Below are 14,067 nucleotides of genomic sequence, written 5' to 3' on the forward strand. Positions count from 1 at the left end.
AACTATTCTAAGTGCTTATGCACCAACATTAGATGCTGATGAAGACATCATGGAAAAGTTTTATAACCAGCTGGACACCATCTTATCAGACATACCCAAGGAGGATAAAATTATCCTCTTGGGCGATTTCAATGCAAGAGTTGGGCGTCATTTCGATTTATGGCCAGAAACCACTGGGAAAGGAGTTGGCAATAGCAACCGGAATGGAATTCTACTTCTGACTAAATGTGCAGAGCACAATCTTGTTATTACAAACACACTCTTTTGCCAGAAAGATAAATTTAAAACAGCATGGAAGCACCCTCGGTCAAAACACTGGCATCTCCTGGATTACGTAATTGTACGTGCCAGAGATCGTCATGATGTTCTCCTCACTAGGGCCATGACGAGTGCTGATGACTGCTGTACAGATCACCGATTAATTTGATCCACTATGGCCATTAATATTGTTCCTCAACGTAGGCTCCAAGGAAGAAAACCAAGGCATAAAATGAACATCGAAGCCCTTCACGATCCTATTAAGCGAGCCTGCTTTCAAACAACTCTCAAGAAACATCTACCAACGGAACTCCCTGAAAATGTTGAGGAACACTGGATTAAACTGAAGACATCAATTATTGTAGCATGTGAACAAACTATTGGATACCAAACTAAGAAACATCAGGATTGGTTTGATGAGAATGATAGTGAGATTGAACATATCATCAACAAGAAAAGGACAGCCTTCCAGATATGGCAGAAAGACATTAACTGAGCTGCTAAGAAAAAAAATCTATGCCAGTGCAAAGGCTGAGGTCCAAAGAAGAACTAGAGAACTTAAGAATGCCTGGTGGGTAAAGAACGTTCAAGAAATCCAGCACTTTGCAGATGCTCACGATGCACAGGGCTTTTTTAATGCCACAAAGGTTGACTAGAAGGAGGGAAAGCCAGGGCAATGAATCCTGCAGGGTCACAGTGGGGGGGGCTTTGTCTTTGGGTACTACTCTGGACAAACAGGAGCTTTCACTACACCAGTTGCTAGAAATCACAGGAGGGGGGATGTATGTTTTAAAAACTATGTAATGTGTGTAATGTTGCACCTTTATGTATTTTATGTTCAATTCTCCCTTAGTCTTTGAGAGAATTGCACATAAAACAGGTAAACTACATAAAATGTAAAGGAAAGCCACAGAAAATGGTGGGGCAGGTCAAAATGATTGGCAAGTGGTGTCAAATGGTGTCAGAAGATTGATGGGTGGGCAGAAATTGCTAGAAATGGCCTTGTGGCCCATCTTAGGCCCACACATTAACATGATCACCACCACCACTGCTTTAAAAGGTATTCTCGGATTCACTGGTCTTACTTCCAACGAAAATCTTTAACATTTCCACTCTTCTTAGTTAATTCAAACCCCCATTAGAACCCTTAGTATCCAATACCACTCATCTGAAACCTTTTGTGGCAATTTACCTTGTTTAGATTTCTTCTAGCTTTGTAACACTTACTATGTGTTTCACTTATTGAAGACTTGGCGGTCATGTCCCGACTTTTGGATGCTTTCCCCAGGGAAACTTGCCTGGAGCCTATATCGGTGTCACTTCAGCAGCAGCCTTCGTAACCCTCTGTACATTGCTTTTTTGCTGCTTTGTATTTGTTTTATTTCTGGTTTTTTTGGCTGCTCTTTTAAATTGTGGTATTTTCATGGTTGTTCTAACTTTTTTTTTGGTAATCTCAACTTTTTGTAAGCTGTTATGGGAATATTTTGAACGATAAGGTATAAATCCCTAAAAAACAAATACTGAAATCAACTGCAAACTTCTGGTTAAGGGGGATGAATTTCACTTTAGTTTAAGTACTTTATCCTTATTCTGCAGTTGCCATCTTTTATATAGACTAGGAGGTTCTGCCCTGCACACTTCGTGCACCACCCCTACCACCTAACCCCAGGCACCCCGACCCCCTCGCCAAAACCCCAGTGCCTCCAGGCACATGATGCATGGTGGCTGCTGTCACCTCAGGCCAACCCAGCAATCCTGGGCTGCCCTTCCTGCTGCCGAGATTGGGCTGGAGTGAGGAGGGTGCACATGTGTAGATGGTGTCTGAGGAGACCAGAGGGGAGAAGAAAGAGAAGGTGCCACCACCCTGACAAATGCAGCCACTGGGCTGCCTTGCCTCCATCCCCTTTCTCCATCCAAGCACAACTGCTGCTGCTTCCATCTCTTCCTCCTCGACTGTTGCTGCTATTACACAGCCACCACCCAATTACCTGGCTGGGAGAGTGGCACAGGGCAGGAATGGAGCTTCCTGGGCTGCTGTGCGGCCTGCAACTGCTGCTGCTCCTGGAGCCACCAGGGGGAAGCAGCCGTGGAACAAAAGAAGCGCTGAAGTGAGTGGGGACCGGAGAGGCTTGAACATGCCTCACATGCTCACTCTCCCACCGCACATGGCCTGGGTGCACAGGTTGTCACACTGTAGCTCACAGGGCCACCTTCTGTGGCCAAGCAAACTGCAGTGTGATGCTTCCATTTGTATGCATGTAGGAAAATGTGTATCCCAATCTTATGCATATTTTCTCATAAGTAAATTCTACTGAGTTGAATTTAACTTTCTTCTTAGTAAAGAGGGAATCCCTGGCTGGCAGCAGCGGGACTTGTCGGCAGCAACATAGCCATTGCCACATCCACACTCCTGCTGCTCGTGCTGCCCAGGGAGTAAGGTAGAGGCAGGAAAAAATGCTGTTTCCCTACTCCAGCTTCCAGGCTGGGGCAGCAAAGAGGCCCAGGTCAGGCCCACGTCAGAATCCAGTAAATCCTATGCTGGACCAGCCCCATTCCTCCTTGTTTGGGGAGTTTCTACTGGGTACTGTGATGTTCCTGCTTATAGTGTAAATATGGTAAGTGCTGTTTATATAGAAGACATATGGTAAGTGGAGTGAAAGAGGAGGGGGAGTACATGAGCAGTAGAATGCTGGATGATTGGCTGAGCGTTTGAATGGCTGGGAGTATAAATGGAAGAATGACAGTTGAATCTGGGTGGATGTTGGGAGTGTGGAGAAAGAGGTGTTTGAGGGTGGAGGTCAGGAGTGTGGAGAAAGAGGTGTTTGAGGGTGGAGGTCAGGAGCGTGGAGAAAGAGGGAGTTGGAGTTCTGATTAATAATAAGTCAAGTACAAAACAGGAATAGATGAAACCATACGCTTGTGAAACATTCTAAAACTAATCTTGTTATTTCTGATATTTAATAAATACTTATTTGGTTTACCAAAGGCCTGATCCTTGGCTGGGGGATATACATACCAGAAGGGAGGGGAAGGTAATTACCAAGGCTGAACAGAAACAGTATCTAATGGTGGCAGCGGTGAAGGGAGGAATAATAACAATTCAAGTATCCAGAGCAACCCAGAGTTGTATGCGTTATCTATAAAGATACAAGGGGGTTGGGAACAGCATAAGCACGCAGTCACAAAAGTAACCAGCTAGAGAGAGACTCAGGCAAAGTCTCTGGGAGTATTGGTTATAGGTCGTGACTGGTGGTGCTGCCTAGCAAGGGGATCTAGTGAGATCTGTGCTAGAGCGGAGTAAGAAACCATATAAAGGACGGTCTGGACTGATGGTATCCCTGGTGGTGCCTAGTGAAAGGCAGTAGCCACAAGCAGGTGGGAACCTGACAGGGAGAACCAGGGAAGGACGTCACAGTTACCGCATGCAGGGATACCACTGGCATTAGCTTCTGCTTGCTCAGAGTTTGGGCAAGCACACGGGGTGATCCTAGATGACAGGGATTCCCCGCTGGCAGTGGAGCTCGAATCCAAACCCTCCACCTCATCCAAGCCCCCTCCAGATCAAGGTTTAGGATTGCTCTGCCATGTTTAGGATTTTAGCCTTCATCTTTAAACTTAAAATAATTGCCCTAATACAGCAAGGACAATTTGCAGAAACAGAATTGCCTCTTTGGATAGGATTCTGTGTACACAAAAGTGAGGGAAACCCATATTTCCACTTTAGTCCTGATCCTGAAATCAGGATGGACACAAGCAGACTGAATGCTCACTGCCATTTCATTCATTCATTCATTTATATACCACCCCATAGCCAAAGCTCTCTACACAAATTTTAAAACACAAAAAACAATTTAAAAACACAGTTTAAAAAAAATTAAGAACAATTTTAAAAAAACATGCTAAAATGCCTGGGAGAAGAGGAAAGTCTTGACCTGGCGCCAAAAAGTTAACAGTGTTGGCGCCAGGCACACCTTGTCAAGATGATCATTCCATAATTTGGGGGCCACCAATGAGAAGGCCCTCTCCATTGTTGCAAGACTCCCAGCTTCCCTCCGAGTAGGCACCCGGAGGAGCGCCTTATATGTTGAGCGTAGTGTATGGGTGGGCTCATGTCGGGAGAGGCGGTCCATCAGGTATTGTGGTCCCAAGCTGTGTAAGGCTTTATAGGTTAAAACCAGCACCTTGAATCGAACTCGGAAACATACAGGCAGCCAATGCAAGCAGGCCAGAATCGGTTTTATGTGTTCAAACCATCTGGTCCCTGTTATCAATCTGGCTGCTGCATTTTGCACAAGCTGCAGCTTCCTAACCATCTTCAAGGGCAGCCCCACATAGAGCGCATAGCAGTAATCTAGCTTGGAGATTACCAGAGCATGGACAACTAAAGCCAGGTTATCCCTGTCCAGATAGGGGCGCAGCTGGGCCACCAACCAAAGTTGGTAGAAGGCCCTCCGTGCCACTGAGGCTACCTGAGCCTCAAGTGACAGAGATGGTTCTAGGAAAACCCCCAAGCTATGAACCTGCTCCTGCAGGGGGAGTGCAACCCCATCCAGGACAGGTTGGACATCCACCATCCGGTCAGAAGAACCACCCACTAGCAGCATCTCAGCCTTGTCTGGATTGAGCCTCAGTTTATTAGCCCTCATCCAGTCCATTGTTGCAGCCAGGCACCGGTTCAGCACATTGACAGCCTCACCCGAAGAAGATGAAAAGGAGAAATAGAGCTGCGTGTCATCAGCATATTGATGGCAATGCAGTCCAAAGCTCCGGATGACTGCACCCAACGGTTTCATATAGATGCTGAACAGCATGGGGGACAGAACTGACCCCTGCGGAACCCCATACTGGAGAGTCCAGGGTGCCGAGCAATGTTCCCCAAGCACCACCTTCTGGAGCCGACCCGCCAAGTAGGAGCGGAACCACCGCCATGCAGTCCCTCCCACTCCCAACTCAGCCAGTCTTCCCAGAAGGATACCATGGTCGATAATATCGAAAGCCGCTGAGAGATCAAGGAGAATCAGCAGAGTCTCTCTCTCGACAAAGGTCATCATACAGGGCAACCAAGGCTGTTTCCGGGCCAAAAGCAGGCCTGAAACTTGACTGAAATGGATCCAGATAATCAGTCTCATCCAAGAGTGTATGTAGCTGGCCTGCCACTCCTTGTTCTAGGACCTTGCCCAGGAATGGAACATTTACTACTGGCCTATAGTTATTAAGATTTCCTGGGTCCAGGGAAGGTCTCTTCAGGAGTGGTCTCACTACCACCTCCTTCAGGCAGCCAGGGATCACCCCCTCTCACAGAGAGGCATTAATCACTTCCCTGGCCCAGCCGGCTGTTCCTTTCCTGCTAGCTTTTATTAGCCAAGAAGGGCAAGGATCCAGCACAGAAGTGGTTGCACGAACCTGTCCAACCACCCTGTCAATGTCCTCAGGCTGTACCAACTGAAACTCATCCAAGAAATCAGGACACGGCTGTGCTCTGGATACCTCACTTGATTCACCTGCTATAACATTGGAGTCTAAGTCCTGGTGGATGCTAAAGATTTTATCCTGGAAGTGCCTAGCAAATTCATTACAGCAGGCCTCTGATGGTTCTAACATGTCCTTGGGGACAGCGTGTAATAGCCCCCGGACAATTCTGAAGAGCTCCACTAGGCGGCAGATTGATGATTTGATAGTGGCAGCAAAATATTGTTTTTTTGCTGCCCTCACTGCCCCTAAATACAGCTATGTGTGACACTCTCACCATTCTCCCCCAAAAGATCACGGGGGGGGGGGAGAGACAGACTCCATCTTCTCCTCAACAGATGATTGGCACCGAATCATCGGGAGGGAGGGAGGAGGGAGATCCTTGTGACTGCACATTAGGTTTTCTAAATCAGGGTCCAAAACAGAAAAGCTTCAATTAATTTAAAATGAAATGAAATTATGATTGCATCTTATGAAATAACTTTTTATGTCCCTCCAAATGTAGTTGGATCATTTCACCCCTATATGTACACACCAGCAATCTCTTGTGGGTAGAGGGGGTTCTAGTAAACAGAGACCACACAAGGCAAAAAAACGTTGTCATTGGTTTGAACAAAAGATGCAACATTACACACATTCCTCTGTGTGTACACATGCAAAACTGCTTCCTTTATTCAAATAAAAGAGCTGGAGAGCACATCGGATATCCAGGCTGAGTCCTGAATGCAGCCAATGCTGCACACTCTTATTTCCTTCTTGGCCTGTATAGGGGTCTGAACCTGAGCCCACAGCAGCTCAGCAGAATAGGTTTCAGCCTTAGGCTATGCTTCAAGCCCTGGAATCCACGATTCAAGGCTCTAGATTTATATGTATATAGGTACCTAAGCAAGGAGTGACAAAGTTTGCTATTGCCGTTTTTCCATTTCAGATAGCTTGACAAAACAAAATCAACTACTTTTCAGACTTAGTCTAAGAGCTGGTTTGCACATCACATTAAACCACAGCTTATTTTAAACTATTGTTTAATGTGCATGACCATGGTGTACAAACCGTGGCTTGTCTGAAGGAAACAAACTATGAGCTCTGGGTTGCATGTTACATGACGCCAGCCTCTGTTTCCTCACCAGTGCAACAGCAACAGAGGAAGGGGAGGAGCAACTGAGGAATTTTTCAGCAGCATACTGGGGCACAGTGCTTGTTCACATTAAATAGTAGTTTAAAATAACACAATCAAACTGGGTCTAAAAGTCAGTTACATTGCAACTATTAATGAGAATAGTATCTTAAAAACTACCTACTGAACTGTTCTTTCAAGCCGTAAATAGTGCATGCAAATTTAACTTCTTACCTTTAGAGAATCAAAGCAGGCAATAACTCTTCCATTTTCAACCAGGCAGCTTTTGGGTGGATGTGCAAATTTACATTCCTCATCAGAGCGTGAACAAGTTCCTCTCTGAAACTGCCTGCACACTTCTAATGTCAGCCATTTTGTATCTCTTACTGGAGCAACATTCAAAGCCATGGTGTAAAACTGATTTAAATTTTCAGAGTTGCTGTTAATGAAATCACCGCCAGTTTTGAACTCCAACAATTCAGGAAAACCTTTTCAATGTAAATAGCTCCTAGTAACAATGATGTAATAAATGCTTCAGACAGTCCAATGCACACAAAGCTGAATGAGCAACTATTTATCAGAAAGCATGTCAATCCTCATTCAATATGTGCCACTTGTAGGCTTTTGGTTGCAAAATTTTCATGCTTGGTAGCATTTCTGGCTGTAAAAAATTGAGTCCCTTGATGGTTTTGTTGACACTGTTTTGTTAAAAAGTTTATTTTCATACAATGGCACTCCTTGATAATATTTTAGCCCACTGTGTCCTCTTTGTTGGCATTGATTACACAGAAAGCGCTACACATTCAGCAGTTCCCATGCCCAATCTAATATTTTCCTCAGGCTCTGTAAATGCTTGAGTCAGTTTTGTATCAAGCAGCTGGCAAACTGCTACAGATGACATGCAAGGTAAGAGCTGGCAGAGATTGTTTTAAAAAAACAGGCAAGATGTTTCTTGTATGAGTGACTTCAGAAAGGCACTTATAATGCATGGACCTGTGAAAATAAAACAGAAATTTTATTCAAAAAACATTAAACTTACCTATTTTTCTATCCAAGTGGCTTTACTGCATTAGCTGCATCTTGCAGAGTGACATATTTTAAAAGCCAAGGTTATGTAAAAGAAAATACCCGAGTATAAATTGAACAATACGCTAATCTCTTCATCTTTTTATGACAGACAGGTTTTGCTCAAAACACTAGTACTTTTTATTACCTAGCTGCTTTCACTATAAGTATATGTTGTAAGGCTTTCTGCCTTCAGAACTGCTAATACAAGTGAGCATTTTCTGTTTTTATTTAATATTTACCTGTTTGGGCTGGCTTTGGAGATATTGATTAAGCAGACAAAAGACAAAGGTTTTAATATTTTGATGCATTTGGCACCCAATCTTGGGACTGTACTAGCTACATGTTCTTAAATTATAGTTTATAAATGAAATAAAATAAATAAATAAATAAATTAAATAAAAAAACAAAAATTGTCCATTCTAGTCTTTACACAATGCAAATCAATACTTTTCATATACAGAAGGCTGTGTAACAGTTCCCAGTTCATCGTTTTGTCAAGTTCAGTCCAATCCTATGCACGTTTATTCAAAGTAATCTCCATTGTGTTCAATGTTTAGGGCTGCAGGGAGCCTTTGTTTACATCACTCTCTGCAGCTATCCCTTGTCATTTCCTCCGCAAGTAAAAACTTTTTTCTGAATGTGCTTCTTTTTTCCTTCCAGAAAAAAGTGTTCCTTCTCTCTTAGCACAGCTGAAGCCCACAACCGTAAGTAAATTGCACTATAAAATATTGTGATTGGACCCACAGAATTAAGCCTAAAAGGATTGCATGGTTAAGCAATGCTGCTTTACACCAAGGCAAAAGGTGACAAAAAGTGTTCCTAGGAATCAAATGGATGTAATTAGTTTGCAAGACTACTTTCCTTGAAGACTGATCAAGCCTTGTTTATTTATTCCCTTTCTTTTTTATAATGATGACCTACAAGTAACAATTTCATTAAAATGAACCACATCTTCCTTGCCAGCCAGTATTACTTAATCTGATACACTGATATACTAGCTACTATATGGGAGGTTAGTGGTTTTTTAAAATGTGCCTCATGCTATTTACAGGATAGCAATGAGGTTATTAAGGAAATCTATTAGGTTTACTTTAAAGCTGGCTTTATATTACAATAGCACTGGTGGCGCTTTGGCCGTGCAGGAAAGGAAAAAAAAATACCACCAGCTGTAAAGGATGTGGGCTCAGCCTGCTACAATGGCAAAAACTCCCCAGAAAAGAATTCCTTTATGCAAGGCTGGACAATTGCATGCTGGGTCAACTTAGTTAATGTATTTTGAAATCTGCTATGACAGGAGCAGGCACCCCTTATACTCCAATAATGACAGTGTGAATTCATCACATGTTGTTCTGCCAGCATAATATCCCTTCCCACCATGGCTAAAGCCTTGATCTGGTCCCTGACCAACAGGGCAGGGAGGCTGCACCTCTCCCTACTAGGCTGGGGCTTTCCTGGGGGTGGTAAGCTATGCTTCTCCTCTGTAGGGCGCCATATACCATGGGCTGCAGCAGACCTCTGGAAGGGGAGGAGGAAGAGACTGAACAGATTCCAACTCCCACATCAGTTTCAATGCACTATTAAGGGATTTGGGCTCTCCAAGACCCATCTCCTTTGTTTACTCCCCTAAGAACTCTCTTGCGGTCCAATTCACTCACCTTTGCCTGATTGAGGGAGGGGTTGTTTGAGATTCAGATGTCATGCTCACCTAATCAACACATGATTGGGAATGTTCCACAGGTTTGTGCCAGTCTTTCTTCTGTCCCATCTCCCATATGTGCAGCTTCACCTCTCCTTTTCATGGTTTGCAATAACCATAGCTTGCCATGGCATGCAAGCTCAGGAAATTATGGTTAGTCCTAATCAGGACTGCCCCCAAACCTACAGCAGCATTCCCTCTGTCTCCCTCTTTTTCCGATTTGCAACAAACCAAAGTTTGACATTTTGTCTGTGGTTTGTGCCTTTCTTGCAGACTAGGTTTCCAATCCTGACTTGCAGGGCAGGCACAACCCAGAGTTTACGGGTTTTCACACACAAAAGGGAGAGGAGGAAGTGCGCAAGCCTGAAGGTTCTAAACGTTTCATTCATATATTGCCAAATCACGGTTTGACATCATGTCTGAACCAGTCCAGAGAGTTTGAATACTTACTTAAGTGCTTTACGTATCAAAACACAAGAGCAAAATGTATTTTTACAAATCAAGGGCGGTTCTTCCTTTTACAAATCAAGGGCAGTTCTTCCTTTTACAGAAAACTTGTGCAATCATCCCCTCACCCCGCCCCAGCAACAATTCAGAACATCAAAGGCTAAGGCTAGTATACTCCAGATGCTGCTGGACTACAAGCCCCATCACCCCTGACCATAATCTGGGGCAGATAAAAAAGTACAGTTGGTGGTCAAAGAACAGTTGATGGTGGAGGAAAAAGAGGGTTTACTAAAAAACCATAAATATGATACACCAAAAATTATGAACGTCATTGTATTTTCTTTTATTTCTTTCTTCATAAAAAACTTTCTTCTTCATAAAACAGCCCAACGCGTTTCGGCTTTTGTTAAAGCAAGGTGAATAACAGTAAGAAAGAGACGTGAATAGGAGAAGTAAAGTCCCCTGACGAAGGCTATTAACAAAAGCCGAAACGCGTTGGGCTGTTTTATGAAGAAAGTTGTTTATGAAGAAAGAAATAAAAGAAAATACAATAACGTTCATAATTTTTGGTGTATCATATTTATGGTTTTTTAGTAAACCCTCTTTTTCCTCCACCATAATCTGGGGCAGGCCAGCAACACCTCAACGGCCACAATAGATAACTAAATGTGAATGAAACATTTCTGACTGTCCTAAAGTACCACACTAGGTTTGACAGTGACATTTCAACATTTTTGGTAAAAACAAATTGACTCTTGTAATATACTGGGGGAGGGGAGAGAACCAGCAAAGCACTCTTTTTTATTTTAGGACTTCAGTTTTTCTTTGCAACAGAAAGTGCTACATTTTCAGCCCATCAAAGAAATCAGAGCAGAGGGTGATATTCAATGCTAGCCCTACTCAGAGTAGACTCACTGAATACAACCCAGAGACAACATTGTCTATCAAATGAATCTCTGTTTTGCAGCCTTTACCACTACCCACACACTCATTATGGGTTGTATTTAACTAAGTCCTACGGAGAGTAGACCCACTGAAATTAATGAATCTAAGTTAGTCATGTCTAATAACTTCAGTGGATCCACTAACATTGAACTGAATACCACCGTGTGGCTAAAAATGTGTTATAAAGGGCACTGGAGGGGGGTGGGGGAAGAAAAGTTAAGAGTACAAATCCTCAATGCTCATGCAACGGACATGCAGAATGCCAAAACTTTACATAAAATAGCATCTAACACAATAAGTTCCAAACTTTGTTTTTGAGCATACTAGAGAACCTGTAAGGGTCTACCATTAGGCAGAATCAGGCAGCTGTTGTTGTATTTTGACTGCCAGTGAGGGGGAGCCCACAAGAAATAAATGAAAGGTCCTTAGGAGCCCAAAGCAGCCATCTACAGAGGATGCTGCCTATTGTTTCCCTGGATGATTTACTGTTCTCTCCATTAGGGCTGTGTAATTCTCAGAAATTTCTGCATCAGCCTTGACTGAATTAATCATTCTTAATGAAGCGAAACACTAGATTACCTTCAATTAGGATCCAAATTCACACCAAGTCACAAATGCGGCTACCATCAGACTGGTTTTGGAACAGAAATTGCTGTGGTTGTCCTGTATTCTTTGCCAAGGCAAGGCCAGGGAAAGTGCGTCCCTGCCGGTTCTCTTGGATCTCTCAGTGTTTTTCAATACTATTGTCCATTATATTGTTCTGGATAGGCTACCTGGGTTGCAGGGGGTTAAGTACTATACTGTAGTGGTTCTGCTCCTACTTGGATGGTCATTTACGAAAAGGACACGCTGGAGGATTATTGCTCTGTTCTGTGAAAATTATGCCATGGGGATCCTAAAGATTCTCTTTTATTTCCCATACTATTTAACATCTGCATGAAACTGCTTGTAGCAGCAAACTGGGGATATGGCTGAGATGTCATCCATATGCTGGTGCCACCCAGGTTTGCATCTCATTTTCATCTAAGGCAGGAGAGACAGTAGGTGTTCTGAACCAGTGCTTGAGCATGGCAATGAAATGGGCGACAATCAATAGAGTGCTATTTAATCCAGATAAGATGCAAGAACTGTTCATGGGTGGTTGTCTGCCCAAGTGGGTGGTATTCAATCTGTTTTGGACAATGTTATACTCCTCCTAAAAGAACAGGTTCATAGTTTGAGGGTGCTTTTACTTCCAGCTTTGTCATTTGATGCACAGCCCCAGCTGACGAAGCGTCAAGGCCCCAGCTGACAAAGCGTCAAGGCGAGTTAAGCAGCAGAGCGAGTTCGGCAGCAGGGCAAGGAGGCCAGGGCCCCCCACTCTGCCCTTCTGTTCCCTGACCTCAACTAAACCGCAGTCTCCAACCCATTGACGTAATAAACCTTAAACAAAACTATGCAGGTAAGAAGCCAGCAGGGGTGTGGGGGCTTTCCAGTGTTTTGCACCGCCTGCAGCATGTACGACTATCTGCCTGTTGGACAGAAGTCGTGGGTGTGCTCTCGGTGCAATGAGCTCCTGGCTCTCCGGGAACGACTTCATTTCCTTGAGGCCAAGGTGGCGGACCTGGAAAAGCTGAGAGAGGCAGAGAGGTGTGTGGAGGAGGCCTTCAGGGACGTTATAGCTGTGTCCCACTCCAACGATGATAGCTCTCCTGCTATCATGGAGAACGATGGTCTCGGGGAAGGACAGCATCCAGCTGAGGAAGAGGGAAACAATCCCTTAGAAGGGACCCATTCCTTGGGGGATGAGCAGCTATCCTCTCGTGCCGAGGATATATCTCAAGGGGGTGGAGGGATCCTTGTAGTGGGTGATTCGATCATTAGGAACATAGACAGTGGGGTGTGTGATGGGCGTGTAGACCGCAAGGTGTTTTGCCTGCCTGGTGCGAAGGTTGCGGATATCGCCCGTCGTTTAGATAGTTTGGTAGACAGTGCTGGGAAGGAGTCAGTGGTCATGGTGCACGTTGGCACCAACGACATGGGGAAATGCAGCCGTGAGGTCCTGGAAGCAAAATTTAGGTTGTTAGGTAGGATGCTGAAAGCCAGGACCTCCAAGGTGGCTTTCTCTGAAATGCTACCAGTTCCACGCGCAGGACCAGCCAGACAGGCCCAGCTTCGCAGTCTCAATGCGTGGATGAGACGATGGTGTCGGGTGGAAGGGTTCGGATTTGTTAGGCACTGGGGAACATTTTGGGACAAGCCGGGCCTGTACAAAAGGGACGGGCTCCACTTGAACCAGAATGGAACCAGACTGCTGGCACTTAAAATTAAAAAGGTAGCAGAGCAGCTTTTAAACTGACTGAGGGGGAAAACCCGACAGGAGCTGAGAAAGGTCCGGTTCGGAATAAACCTCCCCCCTGGGATAAAAACCAAAGAAATGATGAAATTTTAAAAGGGGTAGGCCTAGAAGTACGCATTGTGAGAGCAGGGGCACAGGATATAAATTCAGAAGAGCAAAATTACCACAGGCCTAACCACAAGTGCCAAAGACACTTGAAGAGAGACACTGCTTACAAGTGCCTGTACGCTAATGCTAGGAGCCTCCGAACCAAGATGGGAGAACTGGAGTGCTTGGTCTTAGAGGAGAGCATTGATATAGTGAGCATAACCGAGACCTGGTGGAATGGAGAAAACCAGTGGGATACGGTTATCCCTGGATATAAACTATATCAGAAGGACAGGGAAGGACGTATTGGTGGCGGAGTCGCTCTATACGTGAAAGAAGGCATTGAATCCAGCAAGCTCGAAACCCCAAAAGAGGCAGACTCCTCCACAGAATCGTTGTGGGTGGTGATACCGTGCCCCAGGAGGGACTTAATACTGGGAACGATCTATCGTCCCCCTGATCAAAATGCTCAGGGAGACCTTGAGATGAGATATGAAATTGAGGAAGCATCCAAACTAGGAAATGTGGTAGTAATGGGTGACTTCAACTACCCAGACATAGACTGGCTGCATATGTGTTCCAGTCATGACAAAGAAGCAAAGTTTCTAGATATTCTAAATGACTATTCCCTAGACCAGTTGGTCA

At 44.4% G+C, this 14,067-nt stretch overlaps 1 protein-coding gene across 8 annotated transcripts in view; it reads right to left on the bottom strand.

Moving 5' to 3' along the window:
• MBNL2 (muscleblind like splicing regulator 2) overlaps positions 1–14,067 on the bottom strand; it is a 96,535-nt gene that overhangs the window by 61,038 nt on the left and 21,430 nt on the right. For all 8 annotated transcript variants that reach the window (XM_061630067.1, XM_061630070.1, XM_061630068.1 and 5 more), the window contains exon 2: positions 7,076–7,834. In XM_061630067.1, the coding sequence (XP_061486051.1) occupies positions 7,076–7,249 (174 nt within the window). In that variant the 5' untranslated portion in view covers positions 7,250–7,834. The remainder of the gene's footprint in view (positions 1–7,075; positions 7,835–14,067) is intronic.

This window comes from Rhineura floridana, chromosome 5, assembly GCF_030035675.1.
Source record: "Rhineura floridana isolate rRhiFlo1 chromosome 5, rRhiFlo1.hap2, whole genome shotgun sequence".
NCBI lineage: Eukaryota > Metazoa > Chordata > Lepidosauria > Squamata > Rhineuridae > Rhineura > Rhineura floridana.